The sequence below is a fragment of the Aedes aegypti genome, chromosome 1 (genome assembly GCF_002204515.2).
Source record: "Aedes aegypti strain LVP_AGWG chromosome 1, AaegL5.0 Primary Assembly, whole genome shotgun sequence".
NCBI lineage: Eukaryota > Metazoa > Arthropoda > Insecta > Diptera > Culicidae > Aedes > Aedes aegypti.
Genome location: NC_035107.1, coordinates 140,158,824 through 140,185,920, shown reverse-complemented (window position 1 = coordinate 140,185,920; position 27,097 = coordinate 140,158,824). Strand labels below are relative to the sequence as shown.

Genomic DNA, 27,097 nt, shown 5'->3' with positions numbered 1-27,097 from the left:
GTTTCTATTCTTCTTCGCTGTACAGTGTCATCTAAAATTTATAAAAAAAAACATTGTTAAATATTTGTGCAAAATAAAATTTATTTAACGCTTCCAAAGGGCTACAAGCTCAATGCCAGCTCTATTATCATATATTAATAGGTAATAAATAAGTTGACATGTTTTATTGCGTTGATTCGTGCACAGGATTCACTTGAAAACACTCCTGAATCGTATTCATGTTTTAATCTATCAGCTATTTTATGTAGTCCAAGATCACTTGAATGTTCGCTCTAACTTAATCTATCACTTTTCAGAGAAGGTAATGACTTTGGTAAAAATAATGCATAATATGTTTTGTTATGTAATGTCTGCCGGATCAGCATGAAAGTATATTACCCCATTAAAACGCATTCGAAGGTCAGTTAACTAACAGTGGTTAAATTACGCAGAAGCTACCTCCGGCGCGGTCTGTTGTCCATTGTGCTGCTGTTGAGAGGAGGATTTATCGGCGGTAGCGCTCGACTGTTGACTGCTGGAGCTCGCGTTCCTGGAATGTAGACTCGTGCCATCGGCACTGATGGGCGTTTGGACAAGAGGGGTTGGTGGATTTTTGTTACCCTTCAGCTGATTCGCTTTTGCCGACATTTGCATATGATACCTTGGGAATAATAAAAAATATACTCAATCAATATTCAACGTTCAATATGATAACAGGGCTGCTAGCGAATGAATGAGCAGGAAAAAACCTAATGAAAACCAACTGCTCAAACATTTAGTTCCCACTTTTTTCTATCACTGTAATCCGCGTAAAATTTTCAACTTGGTATTTGGAGTGTTAAAGACAAAGACTCATAAAAATAGTGACCCCAAGGATCTAAAACAGGCCTGGTACCAGCCCTGCGTTATTCTGAAATCACAGTCTTAAACATTAGAAAAGCAATACTTGTTAGAACTCCTTACTTGTATATGTTCTCTGTGCTCTCCACAACGCCCTGCGTAAGGTTGAGGCTCCTTCCTTTCACTCCGCTTTCCTTCGCCGGTGGAGACCACCAGTTGACAACTCGTCCAACCAGTGGAACTTGCCGCAGGATACCATCCTGCCAGAGCTTCTCCTCGGCCTCACGTTGCAGATCGGTTTCTGCAGCTTCGATGCCTTTCTTCAAGATCTCCGTCATGGTATCGAGAATCTTGGAGTTCTCCTGTATCTTGAGACCGGTTTGAATCACAAGGTCCAACAGTTCTTCTACGTCGGTCTCATTGGTGACCATTCCAAATCTAAAAATGTATCGATTAAAATTACAGGTATGTCAAAAATTGTAGAACATTTACCGAACACAAATTAAACCATCGCTTCCTTCTCCAAGGGAAAATGCACCATCATGAGCTTTTAGCATATCCACCAGCGCCGTGTTCAACCGATTTAATTCGGTTTTAGCCTGATCAGTCAGTAAGGTTTCCCAACCTTCCGGAACGTAATGTACACTGCCAAGGCCGGCCCAATCGTTCAATTCTATCAAACGCAACACTGGGCTCTCGTCCACAAGTTTGTTGAATCGGCTCTTGTGCTTTACTGTGGCCATCAAAATCTCGATCTGAGCTTCGACAAATTGGGCAACATTTTCGATTACTTCAGTCAGCGGAAGTAACTCTCCATAACCTGGGGCGAATGGTGAGTACCGGATGCACGTTCCATAAACTGGATGATTAATGATCTCCAGGTTCAGTTGCGAACAGTCACGCAACAGGATCTGACCAAGCCACCCATTCAAACGGTCGTAGTACGAAGCATTGGATATTTTTTCAATCGATTTGCTAACAGGATCATTTGGGACATCTTTCGTGTCACTTTCATTCCGTTGTAGATCATCGGCCTTCACAGCATCGTTAGAAGCTGAGGTTTGGTCAACGCTGACCTCATTCTGTCCGCTACTTCCGTCAAACTGGAAAACCACAACGGGGACGGCTGTTTCAAACAAGATCTGCAAAAATGGATGAAGGTATTATTTTGTTCTATTGATTTTCCCGGTGATTTGTTCCGTACACTATAGTTGATGGGATTGCTGAGCAGCGCTCGGAACGATTTGCCGGCTTCTTGTCTGGGTGCTTTACTCTGTGAAATATCAATAAAAATGTTAGTAATTTAGTGATCGGAAGCTTTGATGTTGTTTATGGTTTCACATAATGATCGGTTGTTTAAGGACCCATTTTTAAGTGGACCGAAAAACCTATCTCCAGGCTGGTATCGAATGCCTCACTTTAGAGACCTTGTGCTTGTAAAGATTCCAAAAAGAGGCCGAACAGGAACCATAAACGGAATGGGAATCAAAAATTGACTATACAGGAAAACAATCCAAACAAGAATTTTCATAAGAATTGAATGTTTCTATGGATATTTTAGTGTTTTGGGAACTACAGGAATTACTGCGTTGTTTCTCGAGAGTTTCCAGGAATTCCATCAAAAACTGACTTAGGAGTAGTCGGGGCGGTTTGGCCAATGGGGTAGAATGAGCACCCCCTTAAAACTGCATAATTTCTTTAAATTTCATCTGAAATAACATGCAACCCCAAAGCTGTTGAGGAAATAAAGCAATAGGCATGTTATAAGTCAATGTTCAAAACTCAAATAAAAATAAATAAATGATGTTCGAAAAAACTGCCCATATCGCCCCGAATGACACCTTAAAATTTAAAAAAAATTATATCTTCCTGCACGGAGTATTTATTAATACTAATAAGTTTCAATTGGTGTAACAAAATAATTCAATTTTTAGATTACATGAGATTATTTTGCAGTCAAAAATGGGGTGCTCATATCACCCCATCAGTAAAAATTCGACTCGAAAAATGAGAAATTTGAAAAATCAATCATTCATCTGTGAACTTTATAAGACAAAGGAAATCATGCGGATCTAGTGTATTCATCTAAAATTGTTGGAAATCATACGAACATTCGAAAAATTCATAATATTTTCAGCACTTTTATCGACTTTTCCTTAAGGTGGCCAAACTGCCCCACACAGTTTTCTTCAGTATTTCGAATATATCTGCAGGAATTTATTGATGGCCTCTTTCCTGAGAATCTACATAGTTTATGGACGGTGCTTAATTGCCAGTACACATTTGCAATCGAAGTTTGGGTCCAGCTACAAATATGTAGTTACTAGTGGTCCCGGCAAACTTCGTCTCGCTATCAAATAGGCTGTTGAAAAACATTTAAAATCCGATAAGGGGTCGTTCAAATATTACGTAACGCAATAGGGGGAGGGAGGGGGTCTTCCGCAGTGTTACGGTCTATACAAAAATTTTAAATTTTCCATATAAAAAGTGTTACTTGGGAGAGGGAGGGGGTCTTAAATTGACAAATTATGCGTTACGTAATATTCGAAACGTCCCTAATCCGCTCTCAAGCCATTTCGTGACATATAAATACCATTCCATTTTTATTTATATAGAAGATAGATAAGGATCACACCAATATGGAAACGAGTTTGCTTTTGACTAGAAATTGATGGCAGAAAGAAACTTCTACTTACCAAAATTCGAATCCCTTCGATTCTACTCAGCACCTCGTGAATGTGTCGACAGGAGTCAAATGCCATGAAAATTCGTTCGCTAATCGCATCAGCACCCATCGTTTGCATTATGGTCCACAGCCCGATGGCCGTCAGCCGATTGGAAAGGATGGGATCTACATCGAACAGCGTTAGCACATTTACCGGAACCTGGCGATGCATGAGAACGCAGGGAACGCCTGTGATGCCCAACCAATTTCCAAGGTTCAGTGTCATCGAGTCCGGTATCGCTTTAATCTGGAAGAATTACAAAATGTAAATTAGGCGATTTCATCGGATTTTAATCACGGTATCAATATTAATATTTAAATTATTTTTCCGAAAGTCTGTACCAATGCACACAAATTCATAATATAAAAACGAAAAGTCCTAAAAATGGTCTTTTGGCGTCAACTGAAAATTTCTAACCTCTACTATAATGCAAAAATAAAATAAGTGATACAATTACTTTTTGTGCATGAGATCGTTTGAGCCACTACTGGACACGTGTTCCAATAGTTGCGATATTGCTCCAGTAGCAGCCGTTTATATGACTTTTTATCAGATAAAAAGCTAAAATTTGGAAAATCGACTAAACCAGAGGCGATTTTTTATGAGCATGAACATGATTGACCGCTCATGCGCCTTCAGGCATTACGGAGCCTTATTCTTTGAAACTTATTATGACAATTTCATGTTTTCTTCTTAATTATAGTGTTAGCTTTGGAGAACCGTAAAACTCGCGGTTTGGCCGAGGTTAAGGGTAACAATAATATACATGAAGGGATAGGATAACGGGGCGTGCCGTTAACACTAATGGACTAACGTAGAGAGGACTGAACAACCTGTAACGATACAAGATTTCGAGGGGACACGAAGTGGACGAGTAGAACAACAAGACGGGGAATCAAACGACAATTGTGGCTTGCTTAAAGAAATCGTACACAAGCTTCATGTATTCCAAGTCAAGTTTACCCAACACATCTCTAATGTCGTCCAATAGACATAATAAATTAGACCGCTAATGTTGCTGCAAATCTTGTTACCAACATCTAGTCAGCGTATTTTGGAGGTGATACTCCAAGTGTCAGATTCTCTTCAATATTACCATAGCAACCTGTTTTCGAAATCAAAACAATGACCTTGTCACAGCTCATGCTCACGCGTGCTGTATATTGTTGAAGCAATGGTTTCTTGCGTGTCCTGCAGAGTTGGAACTCCACAAACAGAAGAATGTTCCGTCTATATGTGTTGTTGTACAGGTAATAAATACTTCAAAATGTACGATCATCAAATACATGAGTGAACTTCTTTTAGGTTCCCCACAGATTCAAGTGATGGCCTCCGACTTCCAAAGTTAGGCTTTCAATTATTCAATCGCATTTTGCTCCCATGAATTCTTGTTCAATGAGAAAATTCTTAAACACGATTTTCACATCAATAAAGCAACGTTGTTTTATGTAGATAACAAATGCAAATTCCTAAGATGTATACAGTTTATTAAACAGACATGGAACTAGCACTACAGATCACTAGAGTTAGCTGATAACAAGTTTCGTTTATAATCGTGGGTCACCCAAGAGCTTCTAAAGAATGCAATTGAACTGCAACGCGGTCTTCTCAATGAGGGTCTTAATCCATCACTTGTTCCAGGGACAAGGCAACTCCACTTGCTTCGCCAATTTCACTCATTTTACTTCGAATTACGAGAAACAAAAACAAACCAATCGCATTGACACTTTGATGCACTGGTAATCGTGCGAATATAAAAATAGGCAACTGTGGTTGGTTTATCCCCATCACAACCATTGTATGGAGGTAAAAGCGCCCCTAGCGTTCTAAATCTAATATTTCTATTTGTCGTCCTTTTCTGGTTTCCCTTGGGCCCTGAGGGATACATATAAATCGGATCTGGCAACACAGTATTCGGGGCAATCCTCAACCACATGATTGGCTTCTTGATAGCCTTCACCACAGCTGCAGCGATTGCTGTCTGAGAGCCCTATTCTATAGAAATACGAGCCTAGAGAATAGTGGTTGGACAAGGTGATAGTATATGATTGATTCCAAAAAGCACTCAGAGTAGATCGTTTTTCACGAACAAAATATGGAGAGCGCTTTGCCGGCCTTATTGAACGAACAGTCTCTATAAAACTGAGGCTATCTGTAAAAATGAAATATTGATCAGAGGGAAGAGAGGCAATTTGCTTTAATGCGTAATATATAGCCGCCAATTCTGCAACATATACGGGCTTTGAAGGGCTTTGAAGTTTATGGGCGACGCTATGAACCTCATTAAATACACCAAAACCTGTGGAATCATTTGTTTTTGACCCGTCGATGTAAAACTTTTTGTGGTAACTGACATGGCCGAATATGCTTGCAAAAATTTTTGGTATTTCGGGTATCTTGCCTCAGCCACAGATCAAAAACTGTGTTATTGGAGAAGACTGGGAATCAACTACGATTTGAAACATTCGAAGAAGGGTTCATCTCCAGAGTCATGTAGGGGTGATTGGGGCAATATGGGCCGCCTAAGGAAAACGTCATGGAATCCATAGAAAAACAGCGAAAAAGATGACGCAAATACAAGTGACTTGAACTGTATAAGGTTGTCTTTCATGTTATGTCGATAGTTAACGTTAATATCTACTTGAAAGTTTTTGCGCGGCGATTTTGAAAACCATATTTTTTTTTTGCTTGTTCGCCAACCATATGGGGCATAATGAGCCTTCCAACGGGGCAGTATGAGCCACCTCATTAAATCGTATAATTTTTATTTAAAACAATATAGAGAAGAACTGATGATAAATAACACAAAACAAAAAATTGTTATGGTACACCAATACGACTATTGAGTAAACAAGTAATGTAGCATATTTAGGCATTCATTTTTATGTTCAAAAACCCGTGTGTTTTGCTTAAATCTAGGTGACTCATTTTGCCCCGCCCCGTCACTTTTTGTATAATATTGTATTTTCCAATAATTTTGTTTATGAACATATTTAATTTCGCCCACGGCACGGTAAATGGCTGAGCATGGCGTACCATTGGTACCTCGCGTACCTGCAGGAATAAAATAGACCCCTTTGTGCGGTCCTTAGCCTCTTGCCCAGCAACTCCTTCAAGATCGGGTAACCAACCCCCGGTGGCAATTTTGGTCGTATGCTGACAGGAAAGGGGGGTTTGCTTATGCTTTTGCTTCTGTAAACCTTGAGCGTCTGTACTCCATGTTAGGAGCGGCTCACAACAGCGTATGACCTTGTTCAGATGAGAAATCCAGTTCAATTTCTTATCCAAAGTAACCCCAAGGTGTTTAACTTCTTCCGAAAATTGAATTTGAACTCCATTCAAAGAGGACTGTATAAGCTTTACCTTTTCCTTCTGGTAAAAGGCACGATAATAGTTTTTGAAGGGTTTACTTTTAACCCCTCTTTCCTACACCATTTGAGAGTAATATTTAACGCAGTTTGCAACCGATCGGAAATCGTGTTATCAAACTTTCCACGAACCAAGATGGCCACATCATCGGCATATCCAATTACCCGATCTTTTAAATTTCTTAGGAGTTCGTCTACTACAAGAGACCACAGTAAGGGCGATAACACTCCTCCTTGAGGACATCCCTTTGTCGATCTTATAGATATTTGCGCACCTCCTAGATCAGCAGAAATTGTTCGAACCTTGAGCATAGTCATAACCCATTCGATAACACTTTTTATCCAAGCCCCTCGATTCCATGGCTGAACTCATAGAGCTTCTTCTTCTTTCTGGCGTTACGTCCCAACTGGGACAAAGCCTGCTTCTCAGATTAGTGTTCTTATGAGCACTTCCACAGTTCTTAACTGAGAGCTTTCTATGCCAATTGACCATTTTTGCATGCGTATATCGTGTGGCAGGTACGAAGATACTCTATGCCCTAGGAAGTCGAGAAAATTTCCAACCCGAAAAGATCCTCGACCGGTGGGATTCGAACCCACGACCCTCAGCATGGTCTTGCTGAATAGCTGCGCGTTTACCGCTACGGCTATCTGGGCCCCTAACTCATAGAGCTATAGGATGCATTATCGAATGCTCCTTCAATATTGAGAAAAGCAACCACGGCTATTTCTTTGGCTTCCAAAGATTTCTCGATTTTATTTACCAGCGACTGCACTGCCCATAAACTGCATGTCAGTCCCATGTTTGCTGGATTTCCAATTCACATGGGACAATTATGCGTTTATGGGCAGTGCAGCACCGTAATGGTAGATTTACCTTATTGATACGCAAATTGGTATTTACAAAGAGGCATTTCTATTGAACTTGTTGACTTGATAAAGTCATCAATTATTTTTTCCATTGTCTTTAAAAGAACAGAAAAAAAGCTTATAAGTTCAAAGGCTTTGGGAGTTGTTTTATCCTTTCTTCCAGCTTTTGGGATGAAAACAACTCGAACCTTTTGCCACGCTTTAGGAATATATGAAAGCGCAACACTTACTTTGAATATTTCGGTTAAAAGCGGACAAAGCGTCTCTATTCCTTGTTGCAGTAAGCCTGGAAAATATCATCAGATTAGAAAGGCAGAAAAGAACTCAATACCCATTCGACCCTCGAAGGCGTGAAGATTTTACAAGCTTTCTGATAAGCATTTATCGACCATACATGTCTTGCCTCATCTGAGACCTGCTCTTCATCCAAATATGGGATCGATTCAGGGAAATGAGTTCTCATCATTACTTCCAGTGTTTCAGAAGAGTCAACAGTAAAACTGCCGTCTTCTTTTTTAAGGCTACCTAGACCATTTGAATGGTCTTTTGAAAGCACTTTGTGCAGCCTTGCAGCTGCAGGAGCGTTGTTGATGCTTTCACATACCCGTCTCCAGTTCTTACGTTTGGCGTGCCTTAGTTCTCTGTTGTATTCTGTTAGGGCTTTTTTGTATTCAACCCAATCTAAAGTGATCTTTGCTCTATTGAACAACCGATTTCTTCCTCAATCCTACCATCTTGTCATTCCACCAAGGCACATCCCTGTTAGATGACCTTTGTTGAATAGGACAGCTAGCATGATAAGATGAGACCATTTAGTCAATGATCCCATTAGAGGCATTTTCCAGTTGTGAAATAGTCGTGAACTGTTCACCGTTATAGGTACGAATTCTTATTCGTTAAATGAAAACGATAGAGATCCCAATTGGTTTTCTTAGGGTTTCTATAGCTTTCTGTTATTTCTGATCCAGCTTTAAAATCGAACCGAATTTGTTTATGATCTGACAATGATTCTTCATCAGAAACATGCCAGTTCACAATCTTCTCCGATAGCAGGTCGCTACAGATCGTGAGATCAAGAACCTCTTGTCGGATAGAGTTTGCAAAAGTAGGAGAATCACCTCTATTACATATGTCTATGTTATTAGGCGACATGTAGTTTAAAAGATCTTCTCCTCTTGTATCAATATCGGTGCTTCTCCAAATTGTATGATGGGCATTTGTATCGCACCCTATTATAAATTGGGTATTAATTTTCTTACAGTAGTTGACAAAATGAACGACAGAGCATGGAGGCACATCTTCAACATCTTCAGGAAAGTAAGCAGAAGCAATACATACCTCCGTTTTCCCCCGAATAGTTGGCACCTCTACTTTGATCGCAACAATGTCTCTACGGATGAATTCTGTAATTGGGACAAATTTTGTGTTCCTACTTACAAGAATACCTGTTCGTGGTTTGGACTGAGTTTCGTCGTACAAAACTCTACAACTGCTCGAAGGGCAACCAAGTACCCTACCATTATTTACCCAGGGCTCTTGATTTAGTCCCACATTAATATTTTCCTTGGTGAACCTTCTGCTGAGCACTGCTGATGCGCCCTTTGCATGATGAAGGTTCACCTGGATATTTTTTATTCGATTCATATTACATTAACATGCTCCCACTCGTATCAAGCCTCTGATTTGAGGCTAAATATGAGTAGCCGATTATTTCGGAGAAGTGCAAGTTCAACTGCACCATTGCTCCGGGTAGCACAGTAAGGGCATACTGTGGAGGGTGCCCCGGTACTCGATTTTGTTCTACGAAATGGACTTAGTGTACATGGTACATTACAAAATAATTTCCCTGAAGGTGAGCAAAATCCCTGAAAATTCCAGGTGTTTTTTCTAGGTCGGATAAAATTCCCTGATAATAGGTAGTCGACAGTCAATCAAATATAATCCAGCTTACCCCGGTCAGCGTTCCTTTGGTGATGGCCAGCGCAGCCAGGCAGTGCCCCTGACAGTGCAGCCACATGTTGTTCAGGCTGCATACCTGCCGCAGCACCGTCAAATTGTCCACCTCGCCGCAAATCGACGATCCCAGATCGGCAATCAGGAACAGCGGAATCCGGCCAGCTTCGACGTCGGTTGCAAGCAGTTTCTGCAACTCGGAAGCATCCATAGTGCCCCGGACGCCAAACAGCGTGTTACAAGGCACGACCCGGATATTGGCCGCTGGGAGCCCCACATAGCGACAGGTGTTCTGCAGGGCAAATAGCGAGCTGGTCTCCGAAATGTATAGCGTGGCATTCTGCAGCTGAGCCAGACGGTTTTCCATCGATTCTGGAAAGCGAGTCGCTATTGCAAGTCTAACGGCATGAAGGATGCATTCCGCGCTGTCCCGATAATAGCTGGTGCTACAATCCATGTAGCGGAACAAGTGACTAAGCCAGCGATTGGTATTGGAAACTATTTTGGACACAATCCGACTCAGATGCTGTCTGTCCAGGGCCGAAAGGTAGGCCCCAATGGAGTGACTTACTGCAGCCAGCTGCGAGGAGTCATCCAGAGGAGGAAGCACGAAATCCGTCTCTTCGTCAATGTCCAGCTGGGAAATGAGCGTTTCCAGCGAAGTCAGCACTTCCGCCGAAGGTTTCTTGTCCGGTTGTAGGAATCCGGGACTCACCGGCATCTGAGGGAACATCGCATTCTGCTGGTGCTGTTCCAGGGCCACTTTCACGTACTCCAACCGATTCAGAACCTGCGATGCCTGGGTCTCCAGTTCGGCCAGGCTGGATCGAACCTACGGTCAAAAAAATGCGAATAAGACAATCTACCTGTAATTTTCTTAAAACACTGTTATTTTTTCCTTGACCTGAAAAATGGTAAAACCGCCAGGGTATCGTTGTTACTAAATAAATTACAAATTACAAATCTTCTAGACCCCAAGAAAAAAAAAATCGATGACCCAAGCAACTTACATTCGAAGCAGGAATTTCATCCAACGGCGGTTCCCGCATCGCGTTCAACCCCTGAGGAGCACCGGATTCACTTGGCGTTTCGGCCATTCTTCCGAAGTAAGTATAATTTGTGCTTCAAAGTTGGAAAATTTATCACTTTTCACGCTCTCGGAAAATTTTTCGTCAAAAACACTGAGCACAGCACAGAACAAACTTTTCTTCTTTTTTTTTTTTTTTCCTTTGCGTGTGTCACTGATGTGACAGGCTAAGGCCAGGGTTGGCCCATCTCGCCTGACTGTTGTGGCAGTGTTGTTTTTTCTGTTTATTTGATTCACGAATAGTCGCCCCCGTTAAAGGAGTTTAAATCTGGATTTTTGCTTCCGTGAGGAAGCGATGTATCTGCGTCATGCTGGCTTCGGCTTCTTCTCTGAAGATCTGCTCTAGAGGTACGTAGTACTCAAGAGCTGGGTATTTGCTTCTTATTGTGTTATACTTCACACAGTCGTACAGGATATGTTTAATATTTTCTACCTCTTCGCAGAAGTCGCATTCTTCGGTATCCTCCCACTTCCATCTGTATCTTCTTTCTTTGGTGAGCGTGTGCCCCGAACGGATTCTGGTTAATGTTTTGATTTCTCTGGGGTTGATGACTAGATGTTTGAACCAAGTTGTTTTGAGAGGTTGCTGTTGAATAGTCCTATACCACAGTCCTTTTTCTCGGCTTACTTCGGTGTATTCTTGTGTCCAGCTTTCCCACGTCTCTTCCTTTGCTAACAGCAGTGCGTCGCCTACCGTTAGCGAATTGTACACCGTCTGTCGACCTGTAGTAGCTTCTACTGCTGCTCTATCTACTATTTCGTTTCCTGTTATTTCACAGTGGCTGGGGATCCATTGAATTTTAAACTTGGCCGTTTCCTCTTGTAGGAGCAGTTTGAAGATACTCCATGCGATGTGATTGTTTTTGGTTTCCTCTCTATTTTGCAAAATCGAACAGGCGCTTGCGGAGTCCGTCAGTATAACTACCTTGGAATAAGCGTGCTGAATGGCCCACTCAATCGCTGCTTGGATGGCCATTAATTCTGCATTAGTTATGGTGACTCTGGAGTTAATTTTTTCTGCTTTTGTGCTGTTCGAATGCTCATCATACAGAGCAATCGCTGTTCCATCTTTCGTTTTGCTCCCGTCAGTGAAAATCTTGATGTGATTTTTGTAGTGTGTGTTCGTGACATGTAGGAAGAGTTGTTTCCATTGCTTCTTCGGGATGTTCTCCTTTTTTCCTTGATTCTTGTCCAGCGACTTCCTTATTTTCAGTTGTATGTTGGACTCTCCAACTATTCTTGGTCTTAGCTCCCATTCTATGTTTTCACCTTTTGGATGGACTTGCAGGATCACGTCTATGTGTTTATCGGTTATGGTTGATAAGAAGGTTCCGCTAGATTCTTCCGCCTCAATGGTCACCCGGATGAATTTTACCAGTTGATTCCGATTGTATGTGCTCTTGATTATTTCTCGCTTAGCCAAGTATTCGATTCTCGCTTTCATTGGAATTTGACCCGTTTCCGATAGTATTACGTGAACGGGGGTAGATTTTAGTAGTTGCATGGCTATTCTCAGATAGCTGTTTTGGACAACTTGAACCTTCTGTAGGTTTGTCGCTGCAGCACTTCCGTATATCGTTGCCCCATACTCTAATTTGCTCCTGATTAGTGCGTTGCCGATCTTGACCAGAGTGGCTGGGTTCGCGTAACTCTTTCTCCCGGCAAGAATTTTCATTAACGGTAGTTTTTTACTAGCTTTACCACACACGTCTTCTATATGTTTTCGGTGTCTTAGTTCCCTGTCGATCGTATATCCCAGGTACTTGTGAGTGTTCTGGATCTGGATCGCTTGGCCATTTAGTTTTATTCGCAGGTGGTCCGTTGATTTCCTCGTGAAAGGGACAACAGCGCTTTTCTGAGGGTTGACTTCGAGTCCCAAATTTTCTAGCTTCTCTGACAGCTTGCTCAGACTCCTATTTGCCACGCTTTCCGCCATCTCCAATATTTCCGCTTTGATAATCAGAGCAAAGTCGTCGGCAAATTGCACTAATATGCAGTCTTCTTCATTGTCGTTGTGCAGGCTTGTGGTGTACAGGTTGAAGAGAATTGGTGACAGTGGACATCCTTGGGGTAACCCTTGATTGACTTTTATCTCGACGTCTTCTTGCTCCGTCTTCAAGATAAGCGTCCTTCCCTTCAGGTATGTGTAGATCCATTCAATGATTTTGCTTGGTATTTTCTGCTTTGCCATAGTGTTTAGTAGTAGTTCAGTTTTCACTGAGTCGAAGGCTTTAGATACATCAAGGAATACCACCAGGCATTCAAGGTTGTTCTTTTTAGCTTCTGCTACTTCGTTGACTACGTAGTTTATACAGGTGGTTGCTGAGCAGTTGTTTCTGAACCCAAAAGAGGTATCTGGCAGTAGCTTTTTGATTTCGGTGACTGCAGCTAACCTATCCTTCACTGCAGCGTTTATGAGCTTCAAATTCACGTTCATCAGCGCTATCGGCCTCTTTGAGCTTGGTAGCGAAGGATCTGTTCCAGTCTTAGGGATAGGTTTGATTTCCGTAATCCGCCATCTATCTGGAATTTTTTCGGATAAAAATACTTCCGACAGCATTTCGACGACCTTCAGCTGCATGTTGATGTTCAACCCCTTGAGAATGTAGTAAGACATCCTATCTTCTCCCGCTGCCGAGTGGTTCTTCTTCTTCTTTAGGTTCCTAAGGATTTCATCCTCTTTAAACGCAATTTCAAAGCCCTCTAGATTCCTCTCTGTTTCGACCTTTGGACAGCTCACCGGAGACAGTTTGTTGCCGAAGTAGTAATTCATGAATTCAGCTCCTTTCTCGTAGCTTAGCTCCGTTGATTTACTGTGATTCCCATTCAGGTTGGTGTCTATTCCCTTAACGATGTTCCAAACTTGTTTTGGAGGAGTAGTCTCGTCAATTTTTTCCGATAGATCCTTAATGTACGCTCGTTTGGTCTTCCGGAATTCTTTTTTGAACATGGCTCTTCGTTTTTGTAGATCTACATAGTTGTTTTGCGTCTTGTTTCGGTTGTATCTTCTTAGCGCCTCTCTTTTGCCATTGTACAGGAGTGCCAACTCGTTGTTCCACCATCTTTTGAGGTAATTTCCCTTTTTGTTCTTAACTATGTAAGATGCCTTTTCAAGAGTTTCCTCGAAGATTTCCTGCATCTCCTCCGGATTGTAGATGAATTGTGGCCTCATTTCGTTGAGTGATTTAATCACCCTATCCTGGTTGACCCGTTTTGAGGTCTTCTCGATGAGCGGGATCTCGTCCCCTATGCCTATCCGGATCGTGAGATGCGCACTTCCGAATTCCTCGTCTAGTACTTCCCACTTCGCTTTTCTTGCTAAACCTTCTGTTACCCATGTTAGGTCAATCGCTGACCGGCGGTTACCTGGTGCCAGACACATTGTAGGGCTTCCGTCGTTTAGCAGGATCATTTTCGAGTCCATGGTGATTTGACTGATGAGTTTTCCTCTTGGGCATTCTGGAAACTCCGGGCTCCAACTATCGTGATGGGCATTCAGATCCGCTCCTAGAATGATTTCGCCTTCAAGTTGCTCCACCCACGAGCGAAATGGTCAAGAAATTTTCTACAGTAAGCCCCATTTGAATTGACATTTCTTTTCAACTGCGTACTGCGATCAAAGAAAAATGCTTTTCTTGAGCATTTCTTGCAAGAAATTTCCCACGCATGGAGATAGGCGATTACTTTTCAATAACGCCCCAAAAGCCATTGGTAACCACGTGTGTAGCTCGTTGTTTCTGAGCAAATGAATGTATAAACATCCAAACCATTACCACTGACAGGTAGATAATGATCCTTTCTTCACCATAGAGTTGTTAATAAACGTGTAAATCCATTCAAATCCTCAGAAACAACAAGCTACACACATGGCTACCAATGGCTTTTAGGGCGAGATCATAAGTTATGCGAGAGTTCATAATGGATGTAGTTACATGATAGATGTTGAACATTGAAAAAATTCTCTATATATTTGGAAAATAGCATATAGTCCATTTTACGAGACGTTTTTGAACAGCTGATCGCTTATTTCATGAATAAGTTTTTGACAGTAGGCGGTGTCGTAACGTGTTAAAGTAACAGCAATTATTATTATTCCTGGATCTGTAAAACACGTTAAAAAATTCAAAATTTGTATTGTCATTTTGAATGTTATTGTTAGAAACATGTTTTATATTATTAGGATAATTTTTTGTCATTGGTACATTTTTTCTTTCAAACAAAAGATTTCAGTTTATCTTTACACTGTAGTTTCCATTATTTACAAATAACTTTCGAATAAACATTTTTTTTATTGAAAAATCAAGAAAACTGGTTGAAAATCGGTACATATGCTAAAAATGCTTTGAAAAACTAGGATACAAGATGATCACAGTGAAGGTGGTAGGTTTGGTGAAAGTGAGTACAAAATATATTTAGAAGGTATCAAAGTTGTCAACAAACTTATTTATTTTTTACTAGAGTCTTAGATAGAAGAACCTTGTCCGTTTACATAAGCATTGGCCAGCTACGACGAAACCGACAGAAAATCATTCGATTCTGTTGATTGGTTTTAGAATCGTGACATAAAGTGATCAATTAGTTTTCTTTATATATATATGTCCAATGTAACATAAACTTACAGTACCACACAGTGTAATAAACATGCAAGAAGCATAATTTCATTGCTCGAACATTGTGTGGTATCGAATGTATACGGAATGTAATAAAATATATGATTTTTGGTATCCCGCAATAATAGGACGGCACTACAATTATTATAGGACAAAGGAAGAGCTCCTGTTTAAAAATGTATGTTTGATTTCAAAATTTACTATTTTACCTCACCATACTCCAGATAAAGGATAGTTTTAACATTTCTTATTGCAATATACTACAATATTTAGGCTTTGGACTCCGAAATACGGTCTAAATTTCAACACCGTTGCATGATGTTGTGACAGTTCTCACAGCAAACAGAGAAAATTTTGTCTACATTGCACTACTACGCAGGCAATTGAATTGGTTCATTTGTTCTGAAGACTTCAATACGACGGCGCTCCGACGTCAATGTCAAAAGTTATTTAGATATATTTTATAAGGATAATAATGTTTCCTATCACATAACACCTAGATATAAGAAATGAAGAAAACCTTTCTAAAACATTCAACAAGAAATACAAATTATAAGTTCTGTTGTTTGAATAACTAAAATAATCGTAATTTTTTATTCAGGTTAGGGATTACGGCGGCGACTTTAACTGGCAGTAGTGTACCTAGTGGTCGGCTCAAGCCTCTGCATTCGATTTCATGTTCGAATTTCCTGTTTGTTTACTTGCAGGTGTGCATATGTGTTAGTGGACGGTGGCGTGACAATCGCCTGGACGCTTACCACGAGTATCGGACGAAAGCTGTCATCAGGGGGTAGTAGCAAACGCACACAATCAAACACAGCAGCTGTAGTTGACGCTTTGCTGTCGGGAGAAAAGCTCCATCAACGCCATCAAGAGGGTGGATGATTGGCGAAAGCTTAGGGGGAGAGTGTACCAAAACGAACAAAGAATTGAAATGGCTCAAAATGGAAAATGTTCGACACCTCCTATTATACTTGGCTATTGACGAATAAGAGTGTGGTTAAATTTTGCAAAATCTACTACAATACTATCCCAAATCCAAGAGCACATTGAAATGATTCAATTGTTTCATCTGATGCATAAATGATAATCTTGGCAGTTGGTAAACGTACCTTCGATATACCCTAAGACAAGACGTGACAGGTCACAGTACAAAAATTAAACCAATTGCCTGTCAAAAAAGACCACTTCTCATTGGTCGTTTTGGCAAAGGCCTACTTTCACATCGTTGAGTTGGATTTCAACAGGGCACTTTGTTGCTAGCCCGGCCGTGTTGCTAGATCATGAATTAAAATTTCATAAAAAGTTTGAAAATTTTTCATGAAGTCTTTTTGTTTCGAATCTATTTATATTCCATGTTAACTTTTCCGCATGTGCTCCTATAATACTTAAATCAATTAAATATACTTAATTGAGAGCAATATAATGGAAATTGTGTCAATTTTCTCTACAAGTATTGCCGGTTTCTAATATAAACCTGAATTTTAAAAAATAAAGCATCCTCTATTGCACTATATGAATGAAGCGTGCAAGAAACAACCAAATTATGGGCATTGATATTTGAATTTGTTCACAAGATTTGCTTAAAATGAATACTGGTAGCACTGGCTTTTGTATCGTCAAGGATATCGGCCGAAAAACAACTGGGCAGTCTAAGTTGAGCGGTCACGTCCTGTCCTAGGATATACCGAATGTGAGCATCTCTCGCTGAAACCAGGCCGCCATCGGCACGCATCGTTAGAATTCCAATTTTATATCACTGATCGCTAGTTTTCGATAAAACTTAAGGGTGGGCCTTTCGGTTTTCTCAAATTGATGCACATAGAATATTACGAAAACATAAAATGTTTGTTTTCTGCCATTGAAGACAACTTCAATTTTCAAAAAGTTTTGAAGTTTTGGGAGTGATATTTAAGGGAATTTCAAAACGACACCAAATGATTTTATATTTATATTTATTTGTTTTCCAATTTGATTGACATCAATTTACAACATTAGCTTACAATCCTATACACTGCAGGTTTTTGCAAGTTTTTTTTTTTACTTTATTTTGTGCATAAATTTGTCAAAGTATTTTTTTCTAACTAAGCACTGTTCCTTTGAGTACCTTTCTCGTGTTTGTTTTGTCATCATCAGGAAAGAAATTATTCTAGTACTTCCGTCTACGATACATATTCTAACCACAACTTCTGTTCCTGCTGCTGCTGCTATGCGGCATCATAAATGTATGGGTTATCCAAGTTCGCATTCGTGTTATCATTTTCGGTATTTGTATGAGCTTCTACAGATTTTCAATCCGACTATTTGTTTTTTTTCTTGTGTAAGTGTGTTGTCATCCCTCGAGTGCAATATAAAAAGGCATATGTTTTACTGTTACCGAATGTACTTACGGTTTTTTCACTCTTTGAAAAAATAAAAATCTATGTTTATTTTCCGAAAGGCACATACAATCCGACTTTTGCAGCTAGGAAAAAATATATATGTAGGATTTCTTTGTTTAACTATGTTCTTCACTGTCCAGTTGTGTTCAGTTTCGTTTTATTTGTTTAAATGCCCCGAGAACATTACGTTTATCGACTCTTTTCTTCCATTCTTTGTCGGCTTGTAAAAAGTATATTGTTTTCTTGGTTTTACAACGGTTTGTTTATACTGTTTCAACGTGGCAAAGGTGGCCGTCGTTCTGTCTGCTAATGGAATTTCTTCCCAAAATTTCCCTTTTATTTTCACTATTGTCGAATGATTCGACCCATGTCAGCCATTTTGTTTCTGAAACCTGCTTGCTCTCTTGGCCACTGCTCTGTTTGTATGTATCTATCAATATTATGTATCATGGCAAATTTTCCCAGTGAAATCCTACGGCTACTGCTCTTAGCTAATTGTCTACGAAGTAAATTAATAAAATTTCTATGTACACAACTTTTTCGCTTATGCGTAGTTTTTTGTTTTGTTTCTTGGTTAAGTGTCAACAACGAATTAGATTTGATTCCAATCAATACTTTCCAGTTTCTGAATCACATCAATAGCATTTTTTTTCAATAATATATTTTGTTTTTCTCACATTCTTTACTTTTATAATTTGTCTGAATATATGAGAAGAGATTTGGTTGCACGATTGAAGAAAAATATTTGAATAATGCAATATTTACAAACATCCACAATCAACGTAATTTGCGTTTGCATTTTTTGTCAAATTTAATTCCTACATTGTAGCTTAACGTTTTCTGAGCTTAACAGTATACATTAAAGAATTGTTACACTTCCAAATTACGATAAATAAATAAACATCACAATAAAATTTCACTCCTTGAAAGACAGATAACACAATGACAGCTCGCTTTTCATCACAACTTTGAGTGGTTTCGGTTTATCATGTACAATTTGTTTGTTGGTGCAAGGTTGAACACTAAGTTTTCTGGATGAACGTGGATGAACCTTTATAGTCTTATATTCCCCTCTAAATTGAACGATATCTCATGCAAACCGTCGCGGTTTAATTTTAATTTGAACATCTAGTCACCCTATTTGGCTGTTTTGATCTGATTCTGCGTTCCGTTCCATATTGTTCCATTTTATTTTACCCCATTCCTTGAGCTGAATGACGTTAGAACCATTTTTGACGGTTACAGCACAAAATATAAAATTAAAAGTGTGACAATACTCTGGCCATTCTGAGAGTTTATATAAAAGAAGGAAAATAATGGTTTATGGTCTTTTAAAATGGCCTATCCTTTGTCAAAGTTTTCGAGGTTAAATTTCGCGGTAGAATGGAGTATGATGTTTAAACAGGTACCTAAAACAAACATACCTAATTTTTAGTACAAATACAATCGAAATACATGAATCATCACCTTAGTAAATAGGGTAACGGTCGTATTTAAACCCTTTCAGGAAGTGAGTTTTGGAGTTTTATACCAAATAATTAATTGCAAAGCGTCATAAAGTCAATGAAAATGGCAAAATGTATAGAAAAGCTTTCTCTGTGGGATAAAAATGCTCATTATGTATAGTCCAAAATACATCTAAAATAACGTCAGAGATACTATTTGTTCAATATGGTTGCGAGTGAATTTAGTACACATGTGGATTAGGGTTCATTCAAATATTACGTAACGCAAAATTTTCCAATTTTTGACCCCCTCCCTCCCCACGTAACATATTTTGTAGGGAAAATTTTATTTTTTGTGTGGACTTTAACACTATGTAAGACCCCCTTCCCTTCCCTGTTGCGTTACGTAATATTTGAACGATCCTGTATACTATTCTTGAATCGAGTGAATTTAGTACACTGATGGATAACATAATCGACCGGTGTACTAAATCCCCTCGATCCAAGAAATTTGACACACAATTTTTTAACCAAATGCAAATAGTACATCGGTTGATAAGTCAATGGTCTTACCCATAGTCTAATCCACTACTAAATTCACTCGGAAAATTGTGACACTTGAGCGGGGCACGCTACCGTATGATCCCCACGTGATCTGGACCCGCTCTAGTGTCAAAATTCTTTGACCGAGTCAGTTTAGTACACCAGTGGATAAGACCATTGATTTACTGAATTCACTCGGTTCAAGAATTTTCGCACTTGAACGGGGCACGCTTCTGTATTTAAGTTGCTGTTGAGCCTTTTTTAATCCGCCCATGCAAACTAATCCCACTATCAGAAAGATTAGTGTTATTCTTCCTGATAGTGGAATTGAAGAGAGTGATCGAGTTGAATTGGGCTCAACAGCGTCTTGCAAAGCTATTGTTTACCAATGTAAATGTGCTCTCTTCTAATGTTTGTGTATAAATAAAAATGGTGTCAATGTTAAAATTGGGTTGTTAAGAGATGGAAAAATTAAAGTTTTTTGTCACTTGCTCGAAAAAGCAAATTTTTCTTGGTACAACACGATTTTATTGCGCTTTAAAAATGGTTGCAGGTCACGAAAAAATGTGAAACCTTGGATTCTAGTTTTATTTTTAACGTAGATTCAGAAAATGGAATAAACTGACTACCTTTAAACAAGCTAATTGGGTCCTACATTTTTAACGAATTCTTGTTTTAATTTGATAATATGAAAGAGCATGTTCTTGCAACTACTTCAGCAAATTTTCCTGTCAAATAACGGCTATAACATATTTGAACATTGATTTCAAAAATGGTTCCAAATATGAACCTTGACACTTTTGATCATGTTTGACATTCACTTTGTCGACAAAAATACAACACGGGTTTTAGTTTTAACACTGGGGTTGTTCCTATCTGACATTTCGGAAGGGACACGGAAAACAAAATATACCCAAAATTTGAGTTTAAACCAAGGGGTGTGACAGAATCTCAAAAAGCATAAAAAAAATTTTTTTTGGACTTGAACCAACGAAAACCGTTTGGAAATTTCGTATACATGTGTTTCTGGCCTAAACTTAAGTGTTTGGTACTAATATTGGGACTGGGCTTTAGCACCCTATTGGGTTGTTTTGTGATGAAAATTTTTCAATTTTTTGTAGCTTGATCGAAAGAGCACATTTTTCTGACTATAACATGATTTTATTGAACTTCAATATCTTAATTTTGATATTATAAATTATTAAAAAATATTTCAACCCGTCGACTCAATGACATTTTTATTACATAATTTCAAACGTGTTTCAAATTGAGTTCCAGGTCACGGAAAAATTTGAATTTTTGGATTCTAGTAGATTTTCTAACGTAGATTCAGGATATGTAAGAAACTGGATACCCCTAAACAGGCCACTTGAAACAGCCGCGAACTGTCATTTCCATACAAATCCACGTTCCAAATGAGCAGGAGATCTGTCAAAATTGGAGCATGACGTCACTCTTCTTTAAAGGCACTCTATATGAACGATGGTGATGACGATGATAATATTCTAAGATTTTGAAATTAAAGCTTACAGAAAGTTTCTAAAGGAGGTAGTCTGTCAGGTCTAATTGGAAAAAAGTATGAGTTACCTACAACAACTTGACTGTAATTTGTATCAATTTTATGCAAATTTAGACTAGAATTTGTGCTGTTTTAGCTTCAAAAACATGTATGGAGAATAAATAAAGAATTTCTGCATGCTAATGTATAAGACAACTTCATCAACACAACGTATTCGTAGTCACGTTTAGAATGGTTGAATAGGTTCATAGAACCTTATCTTGACTTGAATTTGAAATTAGTATGTATTGATTTAAGTTCAAAACACAATTTCATCTGTTTTTAGAGGTTTAATACACTGCAAGATTTGACCGCAAGTTTTAAGTGGATTTTGTTTTCCGTGTACTTTTTGAAATGTCAGGTATTAGGCTTTTCTTTTCTCTCTTTCGCTTTTCAACAAAACTTGAAAACAATGGTGCCAGCACCTGTCATTTTTAAAATGGGCAATCAGCTGATCCGAAACGGCTCGTAAAATGGACTATACTCCACTTCACAGCGAAATTCTTTCTCTTTTGTTCTGCAACAAAACCTGAAACAACGGTGCCGTTGTTTTAAAATGTCCCATAGGAGAAAGAGAACGTTTTTTGGTGACGTCACCGTGCAATGGGAACATTTTTTGGTCAAAATAAACTAGTGGATTTTTACCAATGAAATAAACGTCAAGGTTGAAATGTCGTAGACTCAGGCAAATAGACTGTCGAAATACATAAGAACCCCTTATGAAAATTCGCCACAAGGAATCGGGATGAAATTCACGCTCAATCACGATTTGCTTGTTCGGTAATTTTTAATACTGGGTACGAATTGTAAATCATAAAAAATACCGAACTTTCAGCTTTTAAATTATTACTGAACGTCAGAAGTTTTCAATCTGACGTTCAGTAATAATTTTTACTTCTTACTGAACTACGGTAGCTATCAGACCCCATTTTGCAACATTACCGAACAGGCCGAAAAGTCAGTAATAGTAGTTTACGGAACAAGTTGCAGAATGATGATTTTTACAGCACGAGTCGTAAATTTATCCTACGAGGCTTGCCGAGTTCTGCAACGAGTTACGTACAACATTTTTTGCAATTTCGTAGAAGACCACTTGAGGGTATCAGAAATAATATCGGAATGCATTCACCATCGTTTTACAATTTCTGAAAAATGGTTTTGTAATGATTCATTATTTACGCAACTCAAAACAGTTGCGTAATGAGAAAGCACTAAGCACTGGTTTCAGTTGCGTAATGACTATTCCCGCACTGCATACTTCAGTGCAGGAAAGTAGGCCGTTTCATGACAGATTGGCGTGATGGAAAACAGCCTATTACGATGAGAAATTGCAAAAAAAAACAATTACCGTTCAGTAGTTGTTGTTTGTCACAGACTTGTCGTCAAAATCAAATCAAAACATACTGATGCGCATGCGGGAAAATGTTAAATGAGAATCTCCTGCTGTAAAATCGTCCGGTGCCGGGAGACACGACTTTGGCAACCAAACTTTTCCTGCACCTATTTTGCGCTTTCTCTTGGTAAGTAGTCGAAATTTAAATGAGAAATTCAATAATTTTAAACAACCTAAAAGGCTCAGCACGATTTAACTGCTTACGTTGGTAAATTCGGTTGATTCCATACAAGAGGTAAATTCATCTGCATCATTCAGTTTGCCTCTTGTATGTAAACCAAGCAAATAATGATTCTGTCACACATTTTTCGATTATTTCCACTGAGATATGAGCATACTGTAGATGTTTATTCTCACGAAGAATGCATGTCGATGTCCATGTCGATTGGGGTTTAATTTGTATTGATTTCTGAAAAAAACAGTATCCGGAGAATCATAGCATGAAGCATGGGAAACTGGAAAGCCAGTAAAAAAGCTCTACAATTTTACTCTTTTTCATCAATCAAAACTTATTTTGGTTTACTGGGTTTATTCGGTAATCGTAAAAATTACTGGAAAAACCGTAGTTCCAAATCCCAGTAAAATTTTACTGGGGTCGGTAATCTGAATTGGCTGTGTTCATAAATTTGCCTTATGAAACCAAAATTTAAAAAAAAAAGTTAACGCGGCAACCTGGAATCGAGCCAAGAACCTTGCGATCGATAGACCCGTGCGTATATCACTCGCCTATCGACGCCTTGATATAGTGTGAAGCTAGAACGATACATAAAGCGCTCGCATAAGCCATTTTATGAGACGTTTCGAATCATATGATTTTTGTTTGTTTACCAGCTTTGAAACTTGCTGGCGGGCCCATTTATTTACGTTTCTTCTAGTGCCACATTTGGGAGGAGCTCATTCATTAATGGCGTGCAACGAGATTTTCAATCTTCCCCAGTAAAATTAAAATAGCAGGCAGGGAAGAATTTATTTTATTTACTGGTTACATCAGACATGTATCCGCGTAGAAAAATAGCCAGAATGAGGCGAAAATGTCATCACCAACAAAAACGTTACCAGAGCTTTTCACATATCATGCTAGTTTTTAAAACAATAACAATGAGCGGCCCGCCAGAAAACGTCAACCAACTGTCTCGTAAAATGGCTTATTGCAATAATCGTTCCACCTTTAATAAGGCAAAATTTATGAATTTCGATAGTGCAGTTCGCTGCGTGTACCATTTTGAAAAAATATTGGATTGAATATAATTTCTTTTTCAACGTGCAGATCTATTTGGTAATGTAGCAAATCTTTTTTTGTTTCCAAAATAACACATAATTATTTTAATTTTTATCACATGCCATTAATCGAACACATTTACGATAAAAAAATAATGTGTCATGTAAACCAATGTACCAGTCTGTTTTTTAGAGGTACTGTTAAAGATTTTAAGGGAGTTTTATTGTGGATTTAGGAGCAAACACCTTAGAATTATCGTAATTTATTTTATACAATTGTATTTTTCAAATATTTATCGTAACCGTGCACCTTATTGTTTGTTTTTAGAAAACATCTATCATCCATATTACAAATGAGCGTTTAGGTTTTTTCATATATGTATAAGTCGAATATACTCTCCGAATCTAATTTTCTTTATCAAAATCACCAATATCTATACAAAAAATATTTACAAGTTGTACTGCTTCAACGAGAAACACCACCGAACAAATTTAGGAGCAAAATTTCCCAACCTCCAATAATTGAGTTGAGACGAATCAGAAAAGTTCCAACGGTTCCTCCCTCATCAGTACAACCCGTAAAAGATCTTGCACATAACCACCGACAAATACGCGTGACCGCGTGCACACTAGCGTTCGAAGCTACACCTAACAATAAGATACCAACTAACCTAGGTCATTGGCTGGGACACCTTGGCCGGTGGAGGCTGCCCTTCCGGACTCTCCGTCTTTTGGCCCTGGCTAGCATCCGAGTCGTCGCACACGTCCGGTGCAGACCATCGGCGCTTGCGCGAAACTGACGCATCAATGACGCCATCATCGTCGTCCATGTTAGCGCTGCTGCTGCTGCCGCTCTCGGTTACTGTAGTGGCCGTGTTGCCAGACTTCGCCCCAACATTGTTGGTGCTTGTGGTTGACGATGAAGAATTGTACGACGCTCCTCCACTGCTGATGCCCGAGGAAGTCGAAGATGTGGATGAGGACGAGGAATGCGTAGTTTTGTCCACGACCATCGCAACGGGTTGATCGGTCGAGTCGAGCGATCCTTGAGAATTGGTTGCCGATCGGTTGGCGACGGTCAAATGGTCGGGAGATGTTTTTGGCGAATAGTGGGAAGGATCGTGGGATTTACTTAAATTAGCCGCCGAAAAGGGCATGGAAAATACTGGCACCGACGGGAAGCTGCTGTATGGTAGCGTGCCAGAAGGTCGAGAGGAAACAGCCGTTGTAGTGGCTGTAGTAGGAATCGTTGACGAATGGAAGGATGACGCTTTGCGTGAAAGATTCTGAGGTAGATACTGCAACTGCTGCTGCGGTGGCTGTAGGCCACTGATTTCACCTCGATCCCGATTGGATCGCGGCGAGTGATCCATCGATTGAGTATGCTGTTGGGGGTGATAGTGTGGCTGGTGGTGTAAAGCCGTCTGGTTACCGTTGATGTCGTGATGGTGTAGCTGCTGGGATGGAGGCAGATACTGACCACCGCTACCGGGTGCTGCCGCCGAATGGGGAGCCAGGTACGATGTAGACGAACTAGAGGAGGAATGGCTCGTTTTTGGTTTTTCACGTGGAATCAAAGAGAGACAAATGTCACCGACTTGCAACTTTTGGCACTTGAGACCAAAATGGTGCAGAGATTTCTCCGGACAACAGGAGGCCCAGCCTTGTCCGTACACGAAAAAAGGATGCTCGATCGTGGCTTCGATGTCGGTCTGTGAATGGATGAAAGGGAATAAATGGAAATAATTTATAATCAAAATAATCTATAGGTGAGAGGTGCCTCTAACAAAACAATCGAAAGCTTCATTCTTTGGAAGTCGTTTTCCTCCTAACGTGGTTTCAAGAATATTTGAACAATACTTTAAGACACGCCTTTACGATGAGACGTTATATTCTTGGGGCTTCTGGGTTTGCTTCTGGGATTTTTTCCAGTTCGCTGGAGCTTTGGTGAATCAAAGCCGCCTCAACGTATATTTGGCGGAGCTATTTCGTGATCTACTAGCACTAGTCTTCGGAGGCGGACTTAGCTTATTCCGGAGGAAAGCTTCTTGAACGACATACCGGTAGGAGCTTATTTCCAGCCGTTTAGGAACCGAGGTCAGACCTGCGATTCCGATGGAGAATGACTTCCGAGTCACAGGTGCCCTGATAACCGTTAACCGATTATACTTGACGCTCGATTTACTCGGCTCTCCAATTGTGGCTGATTTCCTTTGATCTTCTACTAAGGCCGAAGACACCCGCCCTTCTTTCACTCATACCCACAGTCGAGATGAAAATGCATTCTCCTGTAAACAAATTCGCAAACTAGACCACTTTTACAGTTTGCAGGACCTCTTGAAGTGCAATGATTATTTAATTCAATCATGCTTGTAAAACACAACCTATGACTCACTCATGCTGCTAATAGTACGATGGGTTGATTGGGTAATTTGAATAAGGATCTAAGCTGTTCATGAGAGATTCCGAGTCAAGTTGTGTACGATGTAAGGAAAAAAAAACTCAAGTGTTACTAATAGCTGGCACGCGCAGCACTACCACAAAATCAAATTTTCACTGTTTCTGCGTGGTTCGGCAGCAAGTGGTGCATTCAGTGGAAATACTTAGTTTCCGAACAAGTTTTCGCCATAAATTGACATTAGAAGCTTCTCCCAAACACTCGAAACTCGGATAGTTTCAGTCAGAGCCTTGATAAAGCTTCTTTATGAGGCTCGAGAAGCTTCCCTCAAACACTTGGGGTAATTCTCCTAGAAGCTTGAGAAGCTTCTCCTAGAAGCTCGGAAAGTTCGTACTAGAAGTTCCAGAAGCTTTTCCTAGAAAATCGGGAATCTTCTCCTAGAAGCTCGAGAAGCTTCTCCTAGTAGCTCGGGGAGCTTCTCCTAGAAGCTCGGGGAGCTTCTCTTAGTAGCTTGGGGAGCTTCTCCTAGAAGCTTGGGGAGCTTCTCCTAGAAGCTTGGGGAGCTTCTCCTAGAAGCTCAGGGAGCTTCTCCTAGAAGCTCGGGGAGCTTCTCCTAGAAGCTCGGGGAGCTTCTCCTAGAAGCTCGGGGAGCTTCTCCTAGAAGCTCGGGGAGCTTCTCCTAGAAGCTTGGAGAGCTTCTTCTAGAAGCTCGGGGAGCTTCTCCTAGG

The 27,097-nt window shown here is 39.8% G+C and overlaps 2 protein-coding genes across 7 annotated transcripts in view; both read right to left on the bottom strand.

Annotated features, from left to right (window-relative positions):
- Positions 1-56: 56 nt before the first annotated feature.
- On the bottom strand, positions 57-10,971 carry LOC5580107 (pyridoxal-dependent decarboxylase domain-containing protein 1). Its single transcript, XM_021848767.1, has 7 exons — positions 10,747-10,971; positions 9,735-10,568; positions 3,516-3,791; positions 2,024-2,092; positions 1,312-1,961; positions 943-1,257; positions 57-640 (listed from the first exon to the last, which is right to left on the bottom strand). The coding sequence occupies exons 1-7, from the start codon at positions 10,831-10,833 to the stop codon at positions 424-426; spliced, it is 2,448 nt and encodes an 815-aa protein (XP_021704459.1). The 5' UTR covers positions 10,834-10,971; the 3' UTR covers positions 57-423.
- A 13,196-nt stretch (positions 10,972-24,167) lies between these two features.
- LOC5580105 (ataxin-1) overlaps positions 24,168-27,097 on the bottom strand; it is a 126,768-nt gene continuing 123,838 nt past the window's right edge. For all 6 annotated transcript variants that reach the window (XM_021848737.1, XM_021848757.1, XM_021848729.1 and 3 more), the window contains one exon: positions 24,168-25,683. In XM_021848737.1, coding sequence (XP_021704429.1) covers positions 24,643-25,683 — 1,041 coding nt within the window. In that variant the 3' untranslated portion in view covers positions 24,168-24,642. The remainder of the gene's footprint in view (positions 25,684-27,097) is intronic.